The sequence below is a fragment of the Mus caroli genome, unplaced genomic scaffold (assembly GCF_978045245.1).
Source record: "Mus caroli unplaced genomic scaffold, Mus_caroli_1 scaffold_18, whole genome shotgun sequence".
In the NCBI taxonomy this organism is placed as follows: Eukaryota; Metazoa; Chordata; class Mammalia; order Rodentia; family Muridae; genus Mus; species Mus caroli.
Genome location: NW_028227273.1, coordinates 32251799 through 32273790, shown reverse-complemented (window position 1 = coordinate 32273790; position 21992 = coordinate 32251799). Strand labels below are relative to the sequence as shown.

Here is a 21992-nt window from a genome sequence, read left to right as displayed (position 1 = left end):
AGAAGTGCTCACTCAGAATGAATAAAGGAGCTGGAACAGCTAAGGATACTTTGTCTCGAAGGTAAAGCAGACACTTCACAGAAGACAGAGTCAACAGTTACAGTTCCTTAATTTACACAATGCAAAGAAATTATAAAGAAAAAAAGTTCTTGTCTAAATGAAGAGGATATTCCTAAGAACTCTCTGGTTTGTATCCTGTCTGAGTCTAGGTACCCGTGCTATGAAATGCCTACCTTTCCTCCCCAGCAAGTCTGGGTTTAGCTGACTCTGGCATCCTACCTCACGGCAGAGCATAAACCTAAAGGAAGACAGACACTAGGCTGGGAGTCTTCCTGTTCCTGGATCTGCAGAAGTGAGGTGAGGAACCGCAAGACTCGTCCCCTTGTCCTCACAACTTTCTATCATTTCGACTATTGGGCAGTTTAGCTTGTTTCTGAGATGGGCGTTAAGGAGTGTAAAAAGAAAAAAAAAATGCCATTTCCCAATCATTCTGCGCCTCCCACACATCTGAGGAGAACGGCGATTCAACCGAGGGCCAATTCTCCCCCAAGAATCCTGTGCTTTAATTATGAGCAGAGCCCATGAAACCCGCTAAGAGACACATCACACTAGCTCCTCCGTTGGTCTCAGTAGTGAGAGACAGGGGAGGCTTTCACCATGGGGTAGACAGGGAGGAACGCTATTGTGGGTTGAAAACATGGTTGAAAATTCCATTTAATTGAACACCAGGCCACTGTGCTTCTTGGAAATGAACATCAATTCGCTGCTTAATTTTGTGCTATTTTACCTTTCATTTAAAAAAAAAAAAAGTAATTTAAGTTAAACTCAGCCGAACAGCAAAAAAGCTCTTGATATTTTGAAGCATTTTGGAACAATTACTTTGACAGGAGCCCTTGACAGTTAAATGACTCTGTTAAATGAATGTTATAGAAGACACATAATGATCTTTAGCGAAATATTGAATTTAACCACAAATGAGGAGAACCTAGTCGTAAGCATACAGTGTCTGTGAATACTGTCTTGCTTACGAACCTCAATGGATTCTAAAACTTCTAATAATCATGCAATCAGCCAGTTAGCTGGTGAGCGTGCCCCATTTTGATGTTCTCTCTTTATTTTTGGCTTCTACTTTTGTTGGTTTTTAAGTCCCGAAAAGTCAATAAGATATTGGCTCTGAAAATAACTCCCCCTTGGAGCACAGCATCTCGCAGTGGGAGAATTAATGAAATTAAAGCTATCCTGCCACTGAATGCCTTCTCGTTCCGTTCCCTCCTTTGCTGAATAGGATTCTTTCAGAAAGGGGGATCTCAGAGAGGCTGGGAAAACCAGGGGTCAGTGGATGCCAGGGTTTCCTGCATCTGCAAGACTCAATTTTCCTCCTCTTATTTTTATGGACTTAATGCGAGATGGTATCAAGGCTTTTTACATGTTTTCTCATGACTAACAACTGAAGTATGAACCGAAATAATAAAACTGGTGCTGTTCAATTTCCTTTTAAAATTCAACCCTAATATGAGAGAGAGAGAGAGAGAGAGAGAGAGAGAGAGAGAGAGAGAGGTGGCGACGGCAAAATCCGACTTGCTATAAAATTCTGTTTTCTGAAGACGGAGGGGAGCTAGAAACCTCAGTGGATCTGAACCGTGTGGGTGGAGACATTTGGATGGAAGAACTGAGTCAGAGAAACAGGAATGTTCTCTATCTTGTTTGTCTGGCGAGCTGATGTAGAAGGATGCCAAGCATTTAGAGTGGTATCAGGTGGATTTCCACACAGACAGAGCAACAATACTTCCCGATTCCTGAGGCTGGTTAAACTCAGGTCTTCCTGAGTCCCTGCTGGCCCTTCTATTCATCTTTACCCAGTAGCTGTTCTTACCTGAATTGCCTCTTCACAAGTCTGCCCCCTTACTAAAAAAAAGCCAGGAAGTGTCTCCATCTCTCTCACACACCCATTTCAGAGCCAATATGAGCAGTTCCATAAATGTGCCGTAAACAAACAAGTTTTCATGTTCAATAGTGAACTACATGGGGAAGGCTAAACTATTAAATACATTCGATACTAAAAAGGTCCAGCTATGCCTACTGTAGTTCTACCATGGGCCAAGAGACCTAACAGTTGGTATCATCTAGAACTCTGTTACTCAATGGGTGGTCCATGGGCCAGCAACATGAACACTTTCTGAGAAGTTTATGCATGCCTAGTCTGAAGTTCTACCTCAGACCTCCGGTTCACATCTGTATGACAACCAGTCCCCCAGGTATCTCACACAGAGTGAAGTCTGAGAAACATTCAGGACTAATCCATGCCAGTGTCACATCTGAAAGAGTAAGGCTGCTTGGGATGGAGAATAAACCTGGCCGTGGCACTGTGATTAATGCGGTCTGGTCCGCTGAGACCATTTAGAGCGCTCTCGGGACAGTCACACAATGCTCACAGGTGAGAGACCAGTTCCCCTGGAACTCCTCCTAGATACTTCTTCACACTTGCCTGTCTAAAGACACAGCTGCTCCTAATCACTGTCTGCTCTCCTTGTTGCAAAGCAAGTATTTATCGTCAGCATGCTGACATTTGCAGGAGCTAGGCCTTTCTCCACTTAAACTGTGCCTGTCTGAAAGAAAGGATGTTGCTGACACCTGAATAAGAAAGCAACGACTCCAAGTTATGTAAATTTAATTATTTCCTTCAGTTTTTTTTTTCTTTTTTAGGAATCTTTTTTTTTCCTTTCTCCAACATTAAAAAAAAAAAAAGAAAAATAGTCCTGGCAATTTTCATTTAAAAGAAATAAATGTCGGCAGTGGTTCACTGCACAGGCTGACACGGGGTTTCATAGAGGAAGAGGTGCCATTGCTTTAATCTAATTTGGGCTCTCAATTCCCAGCTAATGTATCTAGGGATCATGATGTATGTGTTCACAAGGAGACATCTGTAACACAGAGTCCAGCTCTGCAGTTCTCCAAAACACAGGTTTAAAAAAAAAATAAAGAAGAAATCAGTCAAGAGTTTTGCAGCTGCCCCACAACGTAATAAATCTCCAGGTACTCACAGATGTAGAAATACTCTCGGCCTGGCCTGAATTCAAATCCTAAAGAAAAGGGAGTGAAGAGCTGGAATTTTTCCGAGAACTTCAGCGGTCCGTTTGGGGAGTGAGGCCGGTTACATTCCCATCTCTTGAACCCTTTGGACGTGTGGTCGCAGGCACTGTACCCATCAAAATTCACCATGTACAGGACGTAGCGCTCAGTCTTGTCTTCTGGGACAGAGTCCTCATAGTGAGGGCAGAAAACATCCAGGTAGTCATTGATACAGACATCAATGTGGTAGTCACCCCTCTGGAATCTGTTGGAAACAGAAGGAAAGAACACGGTAATTCATACCGGGAGGTGTTTCTGCTCGGAATCTACAGTTGTATCCTTCAATAACTTTGGAGATCAAACATTTAGTATGAAAAGTCTTCACTGAATGCTTAGGATTTATAGCCTGATTTGAAATGTTTAACACACACACACATCACCCCTGCAAATACCAAATCCCGCTTCAGTTTAACTTTACAAAACTATGGCTTCTCTGTTTTAATTAATAACTTCTCCCAAACAGCTGAAATGTATTTCACAGGACATACTGAAGTGGGAATCGGGAATCATATGGGTAAATCTTTCTCAGCCTAAAATGGCGGCAGGAAAGCGTACCAAAAAAAAAAAAAAAAAAAGCTTTTGTTTTTAGCTCCTGAGGAAATTCTTCCTAAGCCCTCAGAAAGGTTCACCATAAAACTGTGTTCCTGCTGAAATACAACGCTCATAAAGTGCCATAATCTTCACGCCGGACAGTCAGTCTCACATGAACACTTCCCAGTGATGATGAGCGGGTCAATTCCATTTTTGGCCATCTCTAAATGTTAGAAACTTTCTTCCTATATTGAGCATAAATCTGCTTCTGTGGTGTAATTTCTACCCACTGATCCCACTCCTGCTGCCTGGAGTTACAAAGGGCGAATCTAATTCTTCTTCTGCAAGGTGGTCTATAAAACATTCAGAGATGTCAGCAGTCTCTGGGATTCTCCTTTCGCTTTCCCCACATGTGAAAATCCTCACCCCTTTGGTTATCTCTGGGATGATTCCCAGACTCCTTCTCGTTCCAGGATCCTCCCACGCTCTCCAGTTTCCCCATGAGTTCTTGAGATGTAGGACCCACTCGTGAGACTTTCAGCACCTAGGAACGAATGTTCAACCTGGGAGAAATAAGACTACTTTCCTTCTCGATGCTAAACACTCTCTGACAAAGATTCCCTTTGGAGGGACAGCATTGCTTAAAAAGGAAACTGATGGTTGTACTCATTGAGTGGGCAGAACCGGCTTTAAGACTCGGATCTGATGACGTCATACATCATCCAGAGCCTCAGTTTCCCAACGAATAAGATAGGATAACAATGAGAATCCGTCCTGCTGGCCTCCCAAGGGCCCTCAAGTCTCAGAGGAGGAGGAGGAGGAAGAGGAGGAGGAGGGGGCATTGGAAGAAAACCTTGAGGTTTCATCAGGAGCATCTGCATTTCAATGAGAATCCTCTCTCGTGGGCCACTTCTTGCAAAGAGAGCCATACGTGTTTATTTCTTTGTGTTTAGAATGGTCGCTCATTTCCCTCTTCTTCATTACTGGTGGACAATGCTTTGTCAAGACACAAGGAAAGACTTGCTTTTAAAAGATTTCTGAACATCAAGGTAACATCACTGCTTAAGTACAAAGAAAAGACATTGCAGTGTTCAGATAAAAGGTGCTGGGCTATGAATCATCACCACTCAAGAGTAGCCTGACAGCATTGGACGAACGCCAGACAAGAACTGCAGCAGAAGGCGATGCCCAGATGCACTTTATACTATTATATTATTATTACAGATTTTAAAGACATTCAAGGGGGAAGTTTTTTTTTCCTCTCCCTAAGTGTCATTCATGCTAGCTTGACTAGCATGTGAAAGTGCTTAAATTGAAAATGAAAACTGTAGCTACCTGGGCACACCCTGTTATTCCTTTATTCTGTAATTCCGTTATTCTACAATTAAAAGCCACGGTGTCACGTTGTTATTATTATTATTACTATTATTATTTCAGGCTCAGTTCATCTTTTCCATCTTTGTCCCTGTTCATGTTACTAGAATCTTAAGGAAGCAAACTATAGAACGGAAAACCCACTCCACACTGGGTTGACTGGTATTCCCTTCAGGGGATAGTGTGCTTTTATGTGAGATGTGTACATTACTGAGGGTTCTATTTTAAACATGTGATTCTTCTAGAGACTAATATTCCTACTCTCCGATCAATAGCCGAAGACAATAATCTATCATAGTCAATTCACACTTCTGCTTCAGTTCCTTGTTTGTCTGTCTTTTCAGACAGGGTGTTAGGTGGCTGAGGCTATGCTAGAATCTGCTCTGTTGCCAAGAATGGCCTTGAACTCCTAAACCTCTTGTATCTGCCTCCTAAATGATAGGATTATAGGCTTGTCTGTCTGGTTTCAAGTCTTTAATTTGCACAAGTTTGTCTACTATTGCATGTCAAAGAATAAGATGTGTGTGTGTGTGTATACACAAACAATTACTAACTGAAATACATGAAAGTTATTGTATAATGTGCTCAAGTATAAAAGAGAAAGACAGCATGAGATATCCTTATTTTATACCAAGCCCTCCCCGATTGGGTACAAAGTGGTCATGGCTTTCTCACTGTGAAGAAACTCACAAGCATGAGTTAACACTGAGCACTTTCTGTGTGACATTCATTATTTCAGTTAACGTTCATCACAGCACCACAGAATACCCACTGTTGTTATATCCATTCAAAGGCAAAGAAACGGAGTTTAGGGAATCACATGACATACCCAGTGTTCCTAGCTAGTAAAAGGTAGAGGGGAAAGTGACCTGGGAGCTAACATTTCCTAAGAGATTAAATTGCTAACGCCATGTCCATAGGTCCGCTTCACAGCCCCTAGAGAGACAATTCTTGTTGGGGTTCCAGTCCTCTTTTCCATTCACTGGCATAATGAGCATTTGCTGTCCTCGAGATTTGTGTGTGTTCTACATCTATGAGATACATATACTATGAAATACTCAAAACAACTAGAATGAGTAGTTAGAACATGTTTACATTAACAATCAGGGGGAACATCCGGAGAGGACATTATCCTCTTAGCTCCATGTTTCACAGTATATAGGTAGTGGGGATAAAATCAGAACCCAAGTCATACATGGTTCTGAAGCATCCTCTCTCTTTGTAACCACGAGGGCCTCACAGTAGGACAGCTCCACAGTTATATATAGCAGCTTCCCTTCTTACAATGGCAGCCTCTTAGAAGTGTGGGTACCAGTTCGCTTCAGGATGCTACCAATAGAAGTCAAGCCCTGCTTCTCCTCCCTGCCTACTCACTTGACTCCAAAATCCTAAACCAGCAGCTGAGGGGAAGCCCTTAACTCCTGCACATTCTAGTCTTTCCCAGAAAGAAGCATTCTCAGGCTCAGCAGCCATTCATATAAAGGGATCTTTCTCCACCAGGAAACAGCTTTCCTGAGCTTGGGCTCACATCAAAGCAGAAATACACATCTAGAAAGATTCTAGAAAGACTCTGCATGCCAATATTTACAGATGCCCCAGGACACTTAGCCACCTCCTTAACAGGTTAGCCAATGGTCGAGAACTTTCCCTGCAAATGTCTCCTCTTTTTTTTTTTTTTTTTAACTTTCTCTAATTTTACCACTGTGTCCAGCAGTGGCCTTTGAGATCCTTGTATCTGGTTAGGAACTATACTATCTGGCAGCCCACCCATAAGACCGAAGTCATTCTTCTTCCACTAAATTAACTCTGGTTCATAGCACAGAAGCATGAACACTCACCAGACTTAGTAAGGAGATTTCATCTGCAGAAAACACCATCGTAACTGTTCTCACAATGTAAACATCTCAGGAGCCAGAAACATCTCGCACATCTAGAAAGATGACCCCTGCTCCTCCCTGGGAGCAGGCTGTATTGTATGTTGTGTAGAACAACATGGCTGCTCGTTGTTCTACGTAACATACAATAATATTCTACGTAACATACAATAATATTCTCCTACAGCAGAAATATCACACATCTAGCAAAATGGAGCAGTAGGTTGGTTGAGGATTGATGTCAGCTGTATCACAAAAGGTCCATTTCACTTGACTAAGAATAAGATTTGGAGCTGGAGAGATGGCTCAGCGGTTAAGAGCACTGACTGTTCTTCTAGAAGTCCTGAGTTCAATTCCCAGCAACCACATGGTGGCTCACAGATCCGATGCCCTCTTCTGGTGTGTCTGAAGACAGCAACAGTGTAACTCATATAAATAAAATAAATAAATCTTTCTTAAAAAAAAAGAATAAAATTCAGCACAAAAATTAAACCCCTTTAATCATCCCCAATACCCAGAGTAAATTATCAATTATAGTAAATTATAAATTATATACTTGATGGAAGCTGGAGAAAATGGAAGCCACCCTACTGGTTAAAGGAAAGGCAACGTGACCGTGGAAGCAAGGCATTATGGGAGACCTGGGACGTACACCTCCAAATGCAGTTGAGAGGATATGTCTCACAGAATTTGGCTGCTGACTTTTCAACACATGGCCAAATTTAATCTTGACCATCAATTTAAAACCAGTGTTAATCTCTCTTCCCTTAGCTAACCTGTGCAGTTAGAAGTCAATCATGACTTGAATCTCAAAACTCAAATCAAATGTAGACAAGACACAACAACTGTCCCTCCATTGAGTTCTCAATAGTGTGCCCTCAAATGTGTACTGAGATATGAACTGGAGCATCATTGTACGGCACCAGTCAGCTTGAGGTATAGCATCTCTGTCCTATTGACCACTTTCTTTTCCACTCTGGGCCACTGAGCAGTGCAACATCTAGTCCTTGAGATTTTGGGTTCTTTATCAGCGGAGTTCTTAACTTAACCCCGTCCTTTGGTGACTCTTTGTTAAAGCAAATAGATCTGGCGCAGCTGTCGTTTGTCAGTGGGCGCTGTTTCCTCACTGACCTTTCCTCCTCCCTGACCATATGCCCTGGTGTTGTGGATCTTGACAGATAGAGAGAGCAAACAGAGACAAAAAAGAGGCAGGCATCATCCTGGGCTCTAGGATACAGTGCTGCAGAGACATAGTATCCCTCCAGCCCCATTCTCCTGTAGCATGCCCGCTCGCTCTCTATCCATCCTCCTTGGCTGGAGCCAAAATGCATTTCATTTTAGTAGCTGGAAAAGGAAGGGGACGGTGCCTATTTAAAACATTCTAAATTGGCCTTTAGCATATGTTGCTGGCACAGCAGAGAACCTGCTTCCAGGGAAATACGTAGTGAGGTATTTTATCAGGCGGCTCCTGAGTGAAGTGGCTCCCCTCCATAAATACAGAAACAGCATCACTGAAATGAGACAGTGCCATCAGAAGTTAGGGAGCTTCGGGGCACCCTTTTTCCCCCTTCGGGTAGTGTCTCAAAGAATTCCACAATGAAAATGTTATCTCTCTCCAATCGGATGGCTGATGACTACATTTTAGATGTATTTTAACATGTCAGGAGGTGATTCCTATTTGAACAGGACTGAAGCTGTCACTTCTTTAATTACGGGGCGACCTAATGGATTATGTTCTGGAGCTGAAATGCAAAAGAAGGATATGATTTATGATCGAAGATTAAGCAAATTTATCAGCTCAGGGTTCCTCTCGAATTTTAAACCCAATCTAGAGCGAGTACGTCTCTACAGCGGCTGCTTTTCAATTCCACTAGTTCTGATTTAAAGTCTAATTACAGAATAAGATGTGTCTGTTAGCCAGAAGAATTTCTCATTCGTCCCAAAAGGACCTGATGGGCCCCCCGTAAGAGACGCAAGCTTCTGTGTTTTACTGTGCTTCTGGGCAATGGGCAGAGCAGCAGCCCTGTTGCATAACATGCCTCCCCCTGGCTCCTTCTGCTCTTTCTTGGGGCACAGAATGCAAGCCTTATGGTCCCTACCCTAAATCTGAAGATGTTCTTTTTTCATTTTTCCTGCAGAGGTTAAAGCATGAAATATAAACAGCAAGTGAAACTTGGCACAGATAAATGGCGGTGGTGGCAGCACCGAGGGTTGAACAAATATTTTGTTTTGCTAATTTTAAACTTTCCCCCCTCTCGTCTGGGCCAAAACGGGGGTATCTTTGGGGTGTGTTGGTAATCCGCTTTCACACCAGGTTCTCAGAGTTTGACCTGTAGATCGTTTCAGCGCAACCAGATGGGTTGAAGCTGATGATGACCGTAGTAATGGACAGCACTGGGCTGTCTCTCTCTTTCACGCTTGGCAATGTACCAGCATCAACTCCCAATTCTTCTGAGAGAAGTGGTGACTCACAAAGCAGAGGGAAACTTGCTTCCATGTGCATCTCAGGGATATGCAAGTCCTCCTTACTCTTTTGCAGATGACATTCAGTGCAGAATAAGCTGCCTATATATGCGGTGCACGTGCTAGCAGCTTCTGCTGCTACATTGTATACCTTTCCATCCCATGACGTGTAAGGTACTGATGAAATATTTGCTTTCCAGATTTAAGGGCTGTGTTGATCCATTCATGAAAATGCCAAACAGAATCCACTGATGTGCATGCTTTGTTAGTGAGGAGCTCTGTGGCATGGCCACTCTCATTAATTGTTGGTAATATTAATAAGATAACAATATTCCTGGCCGGATACTAAGAATCCATCAGCATTGCAATACACTAACTTGTGACTTTGGATTCTCTCTCTGTGCTATGTGTGTGCGTTTTAAAGTCCCATATCTGATATCAGTTACCCATATCAAATGGTAGGTATGAATCTTAAACAGCTCTAGTTTGTGGCTAGTCTAATATTAGGCACATTAGTCTGAAATTTAAAAAAAAGGAAAATTGTATTCCCTGTGAGCAGCACCTGCTTCAGACATAAGACACACAAAATGTTCTCTCTTCCCGAGTTTTAACTCATTTGGAGTTTTGTTTTATTAGCTTGACAGAGGAGCTCCAAAGGAAACAAAGCATTAAATGGGCAGGACCTAAACAAGACTTTTCTCTAGGAAGGGACCGGGTATTTTGGGTGACAGTCTAATTGCTTTTAAGCCCCGAGTGAAGCCTGAGGCAGGGAGCCAGAGTATGTCAGTGTCAGCAGGGCCAAGTCAGCCTGTTAACCAAGCAGGGACCTAACAGGGCGGACACATCACAGATCATGTCAAATAGTTTTCAAACGGGGATTTTGAAACAAAAATAAAGAATTAACATCTGGCACTCAGTGTGGTCTTAACGTGGGTCACGTTTACAGTGCAGAATAGACTCTTTCTCACTCCATCTGCTTCCCAGGAGAGTCTCACAAAGCTGGGGAGCAGGCTCTAAGCCATCTGGAGTTTTAGGGCCTCTTAAGTACATGGGGCAGAATCCCTGATGCATATATACAGATTGACTAAGAGTAGGTCCAGAAAAAAAAAATCACCAAGTAGGTTATACAGCCAATGTCTTAGGAACAGACTGAATGACTTGGTTATGATCATGGTACGTGGGAGTCTATCAGACCAATAAACCACCCACCAAGCTGCTCACTTCTAAGCATGCCACTCTATCCGCTGTGGGATGGTAGCATGCCACTCTATCCGCTGTGGGATGGTAGCATGCCACTCTATCCGCTGTGGGATGGTAGTATCTGGTAGTATGCTGCTCCCTCTTCTTTTGTCACCAACTCAAGGAGAGCTTTGTGGAAAATAATGATTTGATACTTTTTAACTATTTGATAAATATTAAGTGAGATACCTGAGCTGATGGTAATTTTTTGAAAGTTATCTTCTAAGCCCTAGAACACCCTGGTGTTCAATAACTGAAATCTCCAGGACCTATGTGGAATTGGTCTATATGAATTAATGGCTAAGCAAGCAAGACACAATAGGCAAGAAGAGAGGAAGACTATCTATGTTTTAGGACTATTTTTTACTTTGACCCGTATCAGCCAAAAGGGAACATGCGTGCCAAGGAATGACAATAGTAATAGCAGCTCACAGAGAACTTCAGTTTGTAGAACGGAGGTCGGTGTCTTCACTATGCGAGATGGCCTGCAAGAGGTGGCGAGGTTCGTGGACCACTTAAGACCTTCGAGTAGCTGGATAAAAATCTGACTAGGCATTAGGTTAAGAAGGGAAAGGAGGCAAAATCTGGAATGTCAAGACATTAGATGTTCACTGTCATCATAAAAAGTATTGAATGCATCCAAAGGAAATGGGTAGGTTTGGGGGGGGGGGAGGCTGGGTGTGCCTGTAGGTCTTTTATCTACCATCTCCTTGATGCTGCAGCACCTATTGTCAGTCACCCCAACCACTGGCTGAGTATCTACACTTGGATGTGTGCCCAAAGGAGGGAAACTTTAGCTGAAAACAAGGTGATTTGTAAAGCATGTAATGATCTTGTGGATCCTGTGTATGTGTATATATACACACATATATATATGTATATGTATATGTGTATATATATGTGTATATATATATATATATATATATATATATACCTCATACCAATAAACTCTTCTAGAAATTTCATACAGGGACTTTATATATATATATATATGTGTATATATATATATATATACACACACATATACACACACACACATATAAAAAAAGGTCAAGATCATGAAACCAAATAACGGCAGACTGCAAAAAGAGAAAATGATAATCAGGACTGTTGTTCAAGCAACGCTAGAAAATTATGCCTAGCGGAGGAGGCAACTTAAGCACCTAAGGCAGAATGAAAGTTTCTCTCTTGTCATTAAGTCCTCTATTCAATTACCATTTATCGGGGTAATTAAACACTGGAAAGTGATGCCAAGCTAATTGTTAGATTATGATAATTACATGTCTTTGCTATGCTACAGCTGATCAAAATAAGATGTGGTCCCGCGCTCTTAGCCGAGGCTGCTCTGTAATCGGCAGACTTTTGTACAGCACCAGGCCGTTTATTACTAATTCATTACAAATCAGGCGGAGAAGCTTATTATTTGTAATGTCGCCCCCTCCTCCCCAAGTCTCCTGGAACAAGACTCCCAAAAGGTTAAGCACAAACTGCTGCCTCTCATTGGCCCATTTCCATCCCAATTACACAGCTGAGCGGCACTGGGTGCCTCTATTTGAGAGGGTTCAGCAGTCTGCTTCACAAAACCCTGCAGCCGCCTCTCACACTGGCAGGAACACCCAAGACTCCTTTCAGCCTCTGCCAACCACTGTTCTCTTCTGAGTTGTGTCCCCGGCAACCAGAAGCTGGCAATCCAGAGGATCTTTGGGTCTGGAGGCTCCTGTCTGCTCAGGTCAGGACCGAAGCAGGCAGGGTTTCGGTGCAGAGAGATGGGGAGAACAGAAGCTGCCTGGCATCCAGGCTCTCGGAGGCTTAACCGTGAGTGAGGAGAGGAAATCAAATCTCTCCAGCATCCCACTAGTTACCACCAGGCAGGGACTCCGATCTCTGGGACTATGGGCCAGAATTAATCCATTGTCCTTAGTCTCCACCAGGACACAATGCTGGAGGATTAGAAACATCTCCTTCTACACCTCCCCCAGCAACCTAGGCCATTGCTTTGAAGGCCGGCAGGTAAATAGGCATCCCCCAGTTTTTATCTTGGGATTTCTTAAGCTCTTCCCTAAAACGATCGCCACCAGCGCATGCTGTCTGTAAAGCAAGCACCAGCTTGAAATGTATCAACCTGTTACAAAGCACCCATCATGGTCTGCAGTCCACTCAAGACACAGGGTTTTTTGTTTTTGTTTTTTCCTTCCATATTTGCTGTATTATACACTTAATGTATCTCTATGCCTAGATGACTTATGTTGAAGGTCTAAACTTCTACATGAATGTATTTGAGACAGGGTCTTTATGAGAATAATTAAGCTAAAGGCGTTGTAAAGGCAGAGCCCTTATCCAATGGGATTAATGCCCTTTTAACAGGGATCATCAGATGGTCCCTCTGTTGGCCATGGGAAGATTCCTTGAGAAGGGAGCTGATCATAAGCCATTTAGATATCCCTAACCAACACTGCTGGGTCTTGATATCGGACCTTCTGCCTCCAGAGAATAAATGTGACTTAATTACTTAACTTGTCAAGTCTATTGTAGTTTGTAACAGTAGCCTGGGTAATACTGGGTCTTAAACATAAAATAAAAGAAAGTAGAATGGTTTCAAGTTATAATACTATCGGTGACTATAAGAAGAAATAATGGGTAGTAAGATGATGAATGCAATAAAGAATGACCGAAAATGCTTAGGGAAGAGGGGACTGAGAGGAAAGGGAAGAGGGTCGCCTTAAACCACTGTTGACACACACAGAATACAGAGCTCCTTAAAAAAAAATCTATGAGCTGTTCCAAGCACAGAAGACCCTCTATTTTCCTAAGCAAGGATAGTTTCACCTCTGAATTTAACTTACAGAACTACAAAAGCGACTGTGCTGTCACCCAGCAACCTTGCTGTCTTAAGGTTTCAGCTGGGCTTTCTCTTAGAGACAGACCGAATGGAGGTGTTATAGAAAAGTCACTACTCCATTTTCTCCTCCTTGACCCTGCAAATTAAAATAGAATATGATAGCACCCTTCAAAAATTATAGTAAATGTGTCTTAGCAACACAACAAACCACAAGGTACTTCTTAATATCAGAACATAGGAAATTGCCATTTAATGTACATGTTGGCAGATAGCCTGTGGCTTAAGACGGGGAACAGAGTACTATAGGTCATCACATAAACGTGGGTTTGCACTATTATTATTATTATTTCTTCCCTGAAGTTATTAAAATTATATTCATTCATACAGCTGACTCCTATATTTACTTTTATAGCCTGGGCCACAGAAAGCTATAAGCAAGAATAACCCAACATTTAAAATAAGAAACAATTGCTCTATCCCAAGCAAATGTAAGGGGAGGTGAAGAGACAACCAGTTCATGATTTGTTTCTGAGAAACAGCTCCAAGCACTTTGGGGAATCCTCATGTACTATAACCGCTCTCCCTGCCTGAATCCCGTTTATCTCAGTGACTGAGGCTAGCTGATGTTTTTTCTCCAACTCTTCATTTTAATAAACACAACTTTCAAAGATACACTTTCAAAACTGTGGTTCAAAGCAAGAGAATGTGACCTTCCTCTTGAACTCCCAGAAGCTGTGGAACAGCTTGCTACAAGCTTTGAATAAGCCACTTGTCCAGGCCCCCGAGTTTCAAAGGACATGAGATACAAGGTTGGTGAAATGACATGGTGATAACGGGCAGTCCATGCCGGCCGACAAGTCAGCGCCAGGAGCTTCGAGAAGAAAGGGTCACAACTGGCTTTCCTCAACACTCGGCTGGACAATCGCAGATCCCAAAGTTCCACCAAGTGCACATTATCATTTTATTGCTACTCAACGCATTCTTTCTTCTCTGAGAGAGAAAACAAAACCAAACAAAAAAAGTGAGCTAGGGCCAGTCAAAAACTCGGCGCTGATGAGCGAGGTCGCAAACAGCAAATGGGTTTATGAAACCTGTGGTAGCTGCTAAGTCAGTCTAGAACTGAACACACAGAATCTATGCCCAACATCCGATAAATGTGACTATAGCTCGCTATTCGAATTATTTACAGAAAAGGCCAATTCCATTTGTTGAAGTTTTAATTCAACATCTGCTTCCTACCTCGTACATGCCAAATACTTAATTAAAATCATAACCCATTTTTATATGCTAAAAGGAACTTGTAGGGTTTTTTGTCTATCCTAAAAATTAAATATACAATACACCCTTCAACCCTACCTCAGAGAAATAGGGTGCAAGTAAACAGGGGATGCACTTTGGAGAATCACATTTACAAGTGCTGAGAGAAATACCTTATCCACCAACAAAATCCACAATAGGAAAGAGCTAAGATACCAAAGACAATAAGAAAGGCAGAATGTCATGGTCCCTAAAAGTGCTGGTTTCGGTGGTACAATAGCCATAACTACTGACCAGGTGGGTACCAAAAAACCACACTCCACAGGATGGATGAAGGGCAGCATCCACAGTTGGTACCATCAAGCCCAACCTGGCGCATGTGAGCTGTGAGGGCCTGTCCTGGCTGGCGGGCCATGCGATACGCTTCTTGATCTGGAAAACAAAGTAACTTCCGCTTACAGTGTTGAATTTTCAAAAGTTTCAAGCTATCCTAACCCACTCGGAGGAAGTGAATAGAAAATTAAGGCATCTAGGAGCACATAGTGTTTTTGTTTTATTTTAGTAAAGATTTCTGGTACTAAAGCTAGAAACATAGACTTCTATGTGTGAATCACTTCTAATAGAACATCAAATTTAGCTTTGTTAACATTTCAAATCAGAGTGGTGGCTTCAACATATACTATGTCTAAAGAAGATGGATATCGCCTGGCAATGGTAATACACGCCTTTACTCTCAGTACTTGGGAAGCAGAGGCAGGTGAATCTAGGTGAGTTCGAGGCCAGCCTGGTCTATGAGTTCCAGGACAGTTACATAGAGAAACCCTGTATCAGACAAATCAAAACCTAAACCAACCAAACCAAACCGAGATTCATGGCTGATGATATTCAGAAGTAAGTGAAAACATGAAATACTGTCATTCCCTGACAGGTTACTTAAAAAGTATACTCCAGGCCATCACTGGAAAGAGAGGCCCATTGGACTTGCAAACTTTATATGCCCCAGTACAGGGGAACGCCAGGGACAAAAAGTGGGAGTGGGTGGGTAGAGGAGTGGCGGGGGAGGGTACTGGGGACTTTTTGGATAGCATTGGAAATGTAAATGAGGAAAATACCTAATTTAAAAAAAAAAAAAGAAAGAAAGGGGAAGGAATACCCCCCCCCCAAAAAAAAAGTATACTCCATAGGAGGAGGCTGTGTTGGAGGATACTGTGTTGGTTCAAAGGACTAGAAAATTTATCAGACCACTCCAAAGTGGACATATCTCTCTTGGCTTTCTTACTGGTAAGTTAGGACTCAGCATCTTCAAGCACGGCTAAATAGGAATCCCAGCACTGTGTTCACAGCTACGTAATTACCACGTACACCGAGGTCCTCCCAAATGCAACTTTAACATTCTGTTTGACTCAACTGTCACCACTGAGCTAGTAGAGAAAAAGCAGTAAGAGGCCTTTAAAATAACAGTTTTATTTTATTTTAGATTTTTTTAAAAAAATTGAAATTAAAATGCCATTATACCATATATACACACACCCTGCTTCCCTCCACCTCACCCTCTTCCCAGGTTACTCTCCTTTCTGTTCCAGACACTACTCATACTTAATGAGTAGCCCCCAGGATGCTCTTAGCCCCCAGGATTTACAAGTGCACGCATGCACAAATCACGCATGGTGCAAGTCCGCCAACAGGGAGCCTGCTTATTTCCCCTTGATACTCCCTAGTCAGTGCAATTACCTTAGAACCTTGCTTCTCCACCAAGACAATAGTGAGATATACAACTGGATGTGTTCTGAGGGACCCTGTCATACAGATGTTTGCTTCAGACTACAAATTATGTAACATCTCCTTTGAAAACCCTTCAGGGAGAATTTCAGTCTTACATAGTATTGCTTCCCAGAAATTTAGGTAGCAGTCCAAATTTGATTCATAAAGGACTTCCCTTTTCAGGGGCCTCCCAGTGTGTGTGTGTGTGTGTGTGTGTGTGTGTGTGTGTGTGTACGCATTCCCACAGCCCTGCCCTCTGAGAAGAGTGTCTAGGAGAGCAGAGGAGATTGAACTCATGTTTTCCTACGAAAGTCAAGCTGATTGTATTATCGACTGTCTACTGCATTAGCAATTTCCAACTGAATTACAAACTGTTTCCCTGCATTATATTATTGCTGTTGTTCAATACCATTTTCATTGCCCTAATGAAACCAAGCTATATAATAAGACCATAAAGTGCTGGCCACAGTTAAGCATAATGGAAGGGAGCGAAGGAAAGATCTATTTTTAAAATATGCAAAGAAAGAGATAAGAAGTGCTGATACTTGGCAGACGTGATTTTCTTTATTCCCTTTTCATTTACTGGGATCAAAACAACATGGACAAATTAATTATTTTTTTTCTTACAATAGTACAAATAGTGTTTTCCCTACAACAGAATTTCTAGAAGACCTCCTGAAGAGTGAAAGTTTCCCCAAGTAAAATCAAAGGAAAAAAAAAAAAAACCCAAAACGACAACCCATCCCCCCTGAATTTCATACACATCTTTAAAAATAGCTACTCAAGCCAGAGTATTCTAGTTTCATGAAAGAGGACATTCAAAGTCTCCCTGAGGAGCAGGGTTCTCTCATCTGTATGTGAGATTTCTGGAGAAGTTCCAGCTTAAAACCATTAGCACGTAGCTTACCGCCCTACACTGAATCAACCAACAACTCAGATGACCCAGGGCTGGAAGCTGCCCATGTAAGATGGCAGATCCACGCCCCACTTTTCTGCCTTTTATACAAAGGCAATGAAGATTAGCTGGCAGCCTTTTCTATACCCAGCTGCTTTGGGGTAGATAGATGTACAAACAAGGTAATGGAAGGGATAGACAAAGTGACAGCAGATGTTCTGAGTTCACTAGTCACATTGTGATTGGAAGCCTGGCACTTCGGATATCTGTGCTAAAGCCACTGTACCCTGAAAGGAACCCAACAGAACTGGGATGCTGGGGAACTCAGCACCTTGTTATCATACACTATGCAGGCCTTGAGTTGAGCTAGTAGTGATAGTTAATGAAACTGCTATGTAGTTCAGCAGGTGATCAGTGACTTCCCTGATTCTAGAAACATCATACCCCCCACGCCCCGCATTCAACATCAGAAAAATCCTCCCTGCTGTTTCCTCAGTAGATACGGTATGAAGGTATAGCTCCCTCCTAGTATCCAAATGTGAAGATCTGAGCCTCATTTCACCACAGCACATTCTGGTCATGGGAGCCAGCCCTCCAGAGAGCTCTGTTGAGTGTTCATATTTCTATAAGGAACGCTGACAATAGAATCTCCTATGTGGACATATCATGCTGAGTTCTACACACTGTATTTGATACATCGATCTAATGCCAGCAGCTCAGAGCACTCTCCTCAATGCTCAATTTACTTGCAGCTTCCCACTTCTGCACCCTTGAACAAAGCTGAAAATAAATCAGGGTGCTATCTGTTAGACCCTTTCTCAATAGCGCGTATGACTTGAAAGATGAACGAGAATACATATTTATCTTTCCCTATTAGAGTGCTAATTTATGCAAGTCTGCCTTTTGTATCTATTGATTTGATTCTTGTTGTCTCATCCTCTGTGGTCCATTAGGATCCTCGCTGACTTAACAATAATGCAAAGTCAGACAAAATCTGTATAGAGTTTTACATGCTCGCCCATCTACAGCGCATTTGAAAGTTTACATAAGCAAAGCAATGCAAGGAGAGCTTGCAGGAGGCTTGAAGAAGTATTTCACCTCATCACATCGGGAAGAAAACCTCAGAGATGATGAGAATACTTATGGCTAGAACCTCTCTTCTCAATTTTAAATAGTTGTGTCTGAACAGTTGAAAAGGCACACGGACATTAAAATAGAAGCACAATTAGAGTTTACAGATTATAAAACCAGTAAGCACAGCTGCTACATGCAGGACAGAAACATCCTTTTCCAAATCTACTTGGCAACACAGTTAAACTTAGAAGTAAAATTTCCTTTACCGTGACTGGAAAAGAAGAAAGGAGGAGGAGGAGGGAGGAAGAGGGAGGGATGAGGAGAGAGGAGGAAGAGGAGGAAGAGGGAGGGGGAGAAGGAGGAAGAGGAACAGGGAGGAGGAAGAGGGGGGGAGGAGGGGGAGGGGAGGAAGAAAAAGAGGAAGAGGAAGAAGAAGAAGAAGAAGAAGAAGAAGAAGAAGAAGAAGAAGAAGAAGAAGAAGAAGAAGAAGAAGAAGAGGAGGAGAGCATGACCACCAGTGGAATGAATTCTCACATAAGGTTTTTTATTTATTTGCTTTTCATCTCAAATAACTTTTGATTTATTGCTTCACTAGGAGATAAATATATATCCCTACATAGCTTCAATGTTAATTAGCCTAAATGCTTCCAGTTTATAGGTTCAAGAAAACAAATCTAATTTTAGACTTGAAAATAACTGACAAAAATATAAAATGGCTTAAGCTGTTGATCATAGAACAAAAGTATATAGAAATTTCCATCATATGATGTGATTTTTTTTAAACCCCAAAGTATATTTTAATCTACTTTGCAGAGTGTGACTGTTAACTTCATAGTTTCACTCTGCCAGTTTAGCCAGACCTACAAAGGAATAAGGGGCTATACAAGCCCAGCATCTGCTCTCATTTTGCTCTGGGGAGCCCTGGAAGCAGGAATCCCACAGCAGAGAAGCCACAGATGCTCACGAGCCCATGCAAGGGAGGCTTCTCGCCTTATTGAACATTCTAGAAGTGTTCAGGCAGCGATGTCTGACATGGGCAGAGGGACACCTGGCAGGCATAGAGGTCAGCCACCCAGACTATTCTAAGGAGGGTTGCCACAGCTCAAGATGGCCAGGACACTAACAGGCAACCTTGGAACCACCTGGGAGGTGTCAATAAAAAAAAGTCAAAATCAGCGTGGAAAGAGAATTTTGCCTTTAATCCTTCTCATGGCACCTGGCTTTTTCTCCCTGCGCATATGGTACATTAAGTTTTCTAGTGTCTGGAGGTTATCAAAGAAGCCAGAGTTGATTTCAACTTTTAGACATCTCTGATAACTTGAAAGAAACAACTATCTGTTGGTTCTGGCAGGCAATGTAGCAGAAAAGGTCAAGAGATGGGATTCACAGCCACCTGCCCAGCTTCAACTCTGGGCTCTGTTGCCACTATGTAACCTTGACATGTTCTCTTATCTCTCTGTGATGGTTTCCTCTTCTGTAACACTGGGATAAAGATGACATCTCACACCTACAACACTCAGTAGGGTTAACCATTTGACTGGGTTGATGGAAACTCGAAGTACTTGGTATAGGGACTGGCATACTGTGGGTGCCTGATAATTCTGAGATAATTTTAAAAGGTGCTTTTGACAGCCACAAACTAAGACATTTTAATCCATTTTTTAAAAAGCCTGGACATTATGGCCAATATCTTTAGTCCCACTATTCTGGAGTTTATACCAGGAGGATCTTGAGTTCAAGAACAGCCTGGAATGCAGGGAGAAACCCTCTCAGGAAGGAGAGACAAAAGGAATGAAGGAAAGATGGAAGGAAGGATGAGCCAAAGGGAGGGAGGCACAGGAAGTAAGCATCCCGAGGCTCTAAGTGACTTTCACAAATGAAAAAGTATCAACAGTATCTGCCGTGTAGCTCAAGAGGATGGGAGGATAATTACAAAACAGTTTTCTTTATGCAATCTGAAAACGTAACTTTGTTTAGACAAAGTCTTTCTAAGTGGCCCAGGTAGCCTGGACTGGCCTGTCACTTGCATATCTTCCTGTATCAGCCTCTTCAGTGCTGGGATTAAGAGTGTCACCAGCATGCTTAGCTGATACTTCTAAGAGAAGCTGTCTGTTTGTGTCTAAACGAAAGGGGAAATGCTGATTCCCTTGAAGAGTTGCCTGTGTATTCACAAAGACAACAGCATCCTCCTTCGGGAGAGAATCAGATGTAAACCAGTGGAGGCAGAGGGAAGTATTGCTTGAGTGGTGGGATTGCCAGGACACAGAGCCCATCTCTAAACCATCAGACCTTCCCAATGAAACATCTGTCCTTCCACATGTACGGAGGTTTTCTCCCTGGGAGAAAAAGGACACTTGCTAGATGGTGCATTAATACGCTGTTATTTCACTCACACACTAATACCTAATCACATACAATACTAAGACCCAATAGACAACTGAACATGGGGGTGAATTCTGATGAGAAAGAGGCTTCAGGAAAGAGGCCCCAAATAGAAAGACAGAAATGGAGAATGAGACCCCATCACTCCTAAATTTAAGGTGGGCTCCTATTGCACTATGGTGTAGAGCTTTCAGAAGGAGTATATATATATATATATCAAGCTTGTTTGATTTTAAATGTTGACATTGAATGCTGCTAGAACAATATATTTGATTGTGAAAACAAATGTAGATTTTATCTCTGTTAATTGGTCCATTCATTACAGACAAGCATATCGATAGCCTTCAATGTTTCAGGCATCGTACCTGTAGGCAGAGACAAAAACAAATTAAGCCATAGGAGAGGACAAGCAATGGGGTATAAGAGAGACTGCCAGACAAGTCTATAGCCACAACGACTAAGTAACAAATGTCCTAAAAGGCTTTGATATCGAATGATGTGTTTCTCTTTTTAGACAGCAGTAACAGACTTTGAAAGAGTTCTTGAAGACCTCAGATAAACCACATTGTGGAACAGATTATTTAAGAAAAGAGAGGTGTGGGCTCTGCAGGCACAGTGACTAGCAAGCCCAGAAAGGCCTGAAGCAATGTTTTTGTTGAGAGCAAGAGAAGCTACCAGGGAGAGCCCAAACTTCACCTTAAACAGAAAAGTCTGCTAGGTGCTGAAGAAATGGGGAAGGGTTTTAAGAATGAGCAAACATGGTTGGGTTTGGATGTTAGATTTTTTTTTTTCCTGGAAAAAGGAGACTAGATAGAAGCATGCCTGGAGCAAGGAGATCATCAGGACTCTATAACAATAGAATACACAAGACATTTGCACACAGACACACATAACACACACACACACACACACACACGCGCACACACACTTACATCTCACAGACTTGAGTTGAGGGGTCTTGCTCTTTGCCGTCTGCCAATAAAGATTCACTTATGCATCTATTTGGAGGCTGTTTGCAGAGGCCCTATTCTACTCAGGATACATGACATTGTGGAAAGCAACAAATTAGGATAAATACAAACTCTCTAGGCTTCTTGTGATTGCCTAGATATGAAAGAAGGCTTAAATGGGGGCATTTGCAGGATTAAAGACAAAGAGATGAACAAAAGAAAGG

The 21992-nt window shown here is 42.2% G+C and overlaps 1 protein-coding gene across 3 annotated transcripts in view; it reads right to left on the bottom strand.

The window, feature by feature from the left end:
- The window catches only part of Efna5 (ephrin A5), a 281643-nt gene that overhangs the window by 41370 nt on the left and 218281 nt on the right, over positions 1-21992 (bottom strand). For all 3 annotated transcript variants that reach the window (XM_085832692.1, XM_021149546.3, XM_021149547.3), the window contains exon 2: positions 3042-3334. In XM_085832692.1, coding sequence (XP_085688818.1) covers positions 3042-3334 — 293 coding nt within the window. The remainder of the gene's footprint in view (positions 1-3041; positions 3335-21992) is intronic.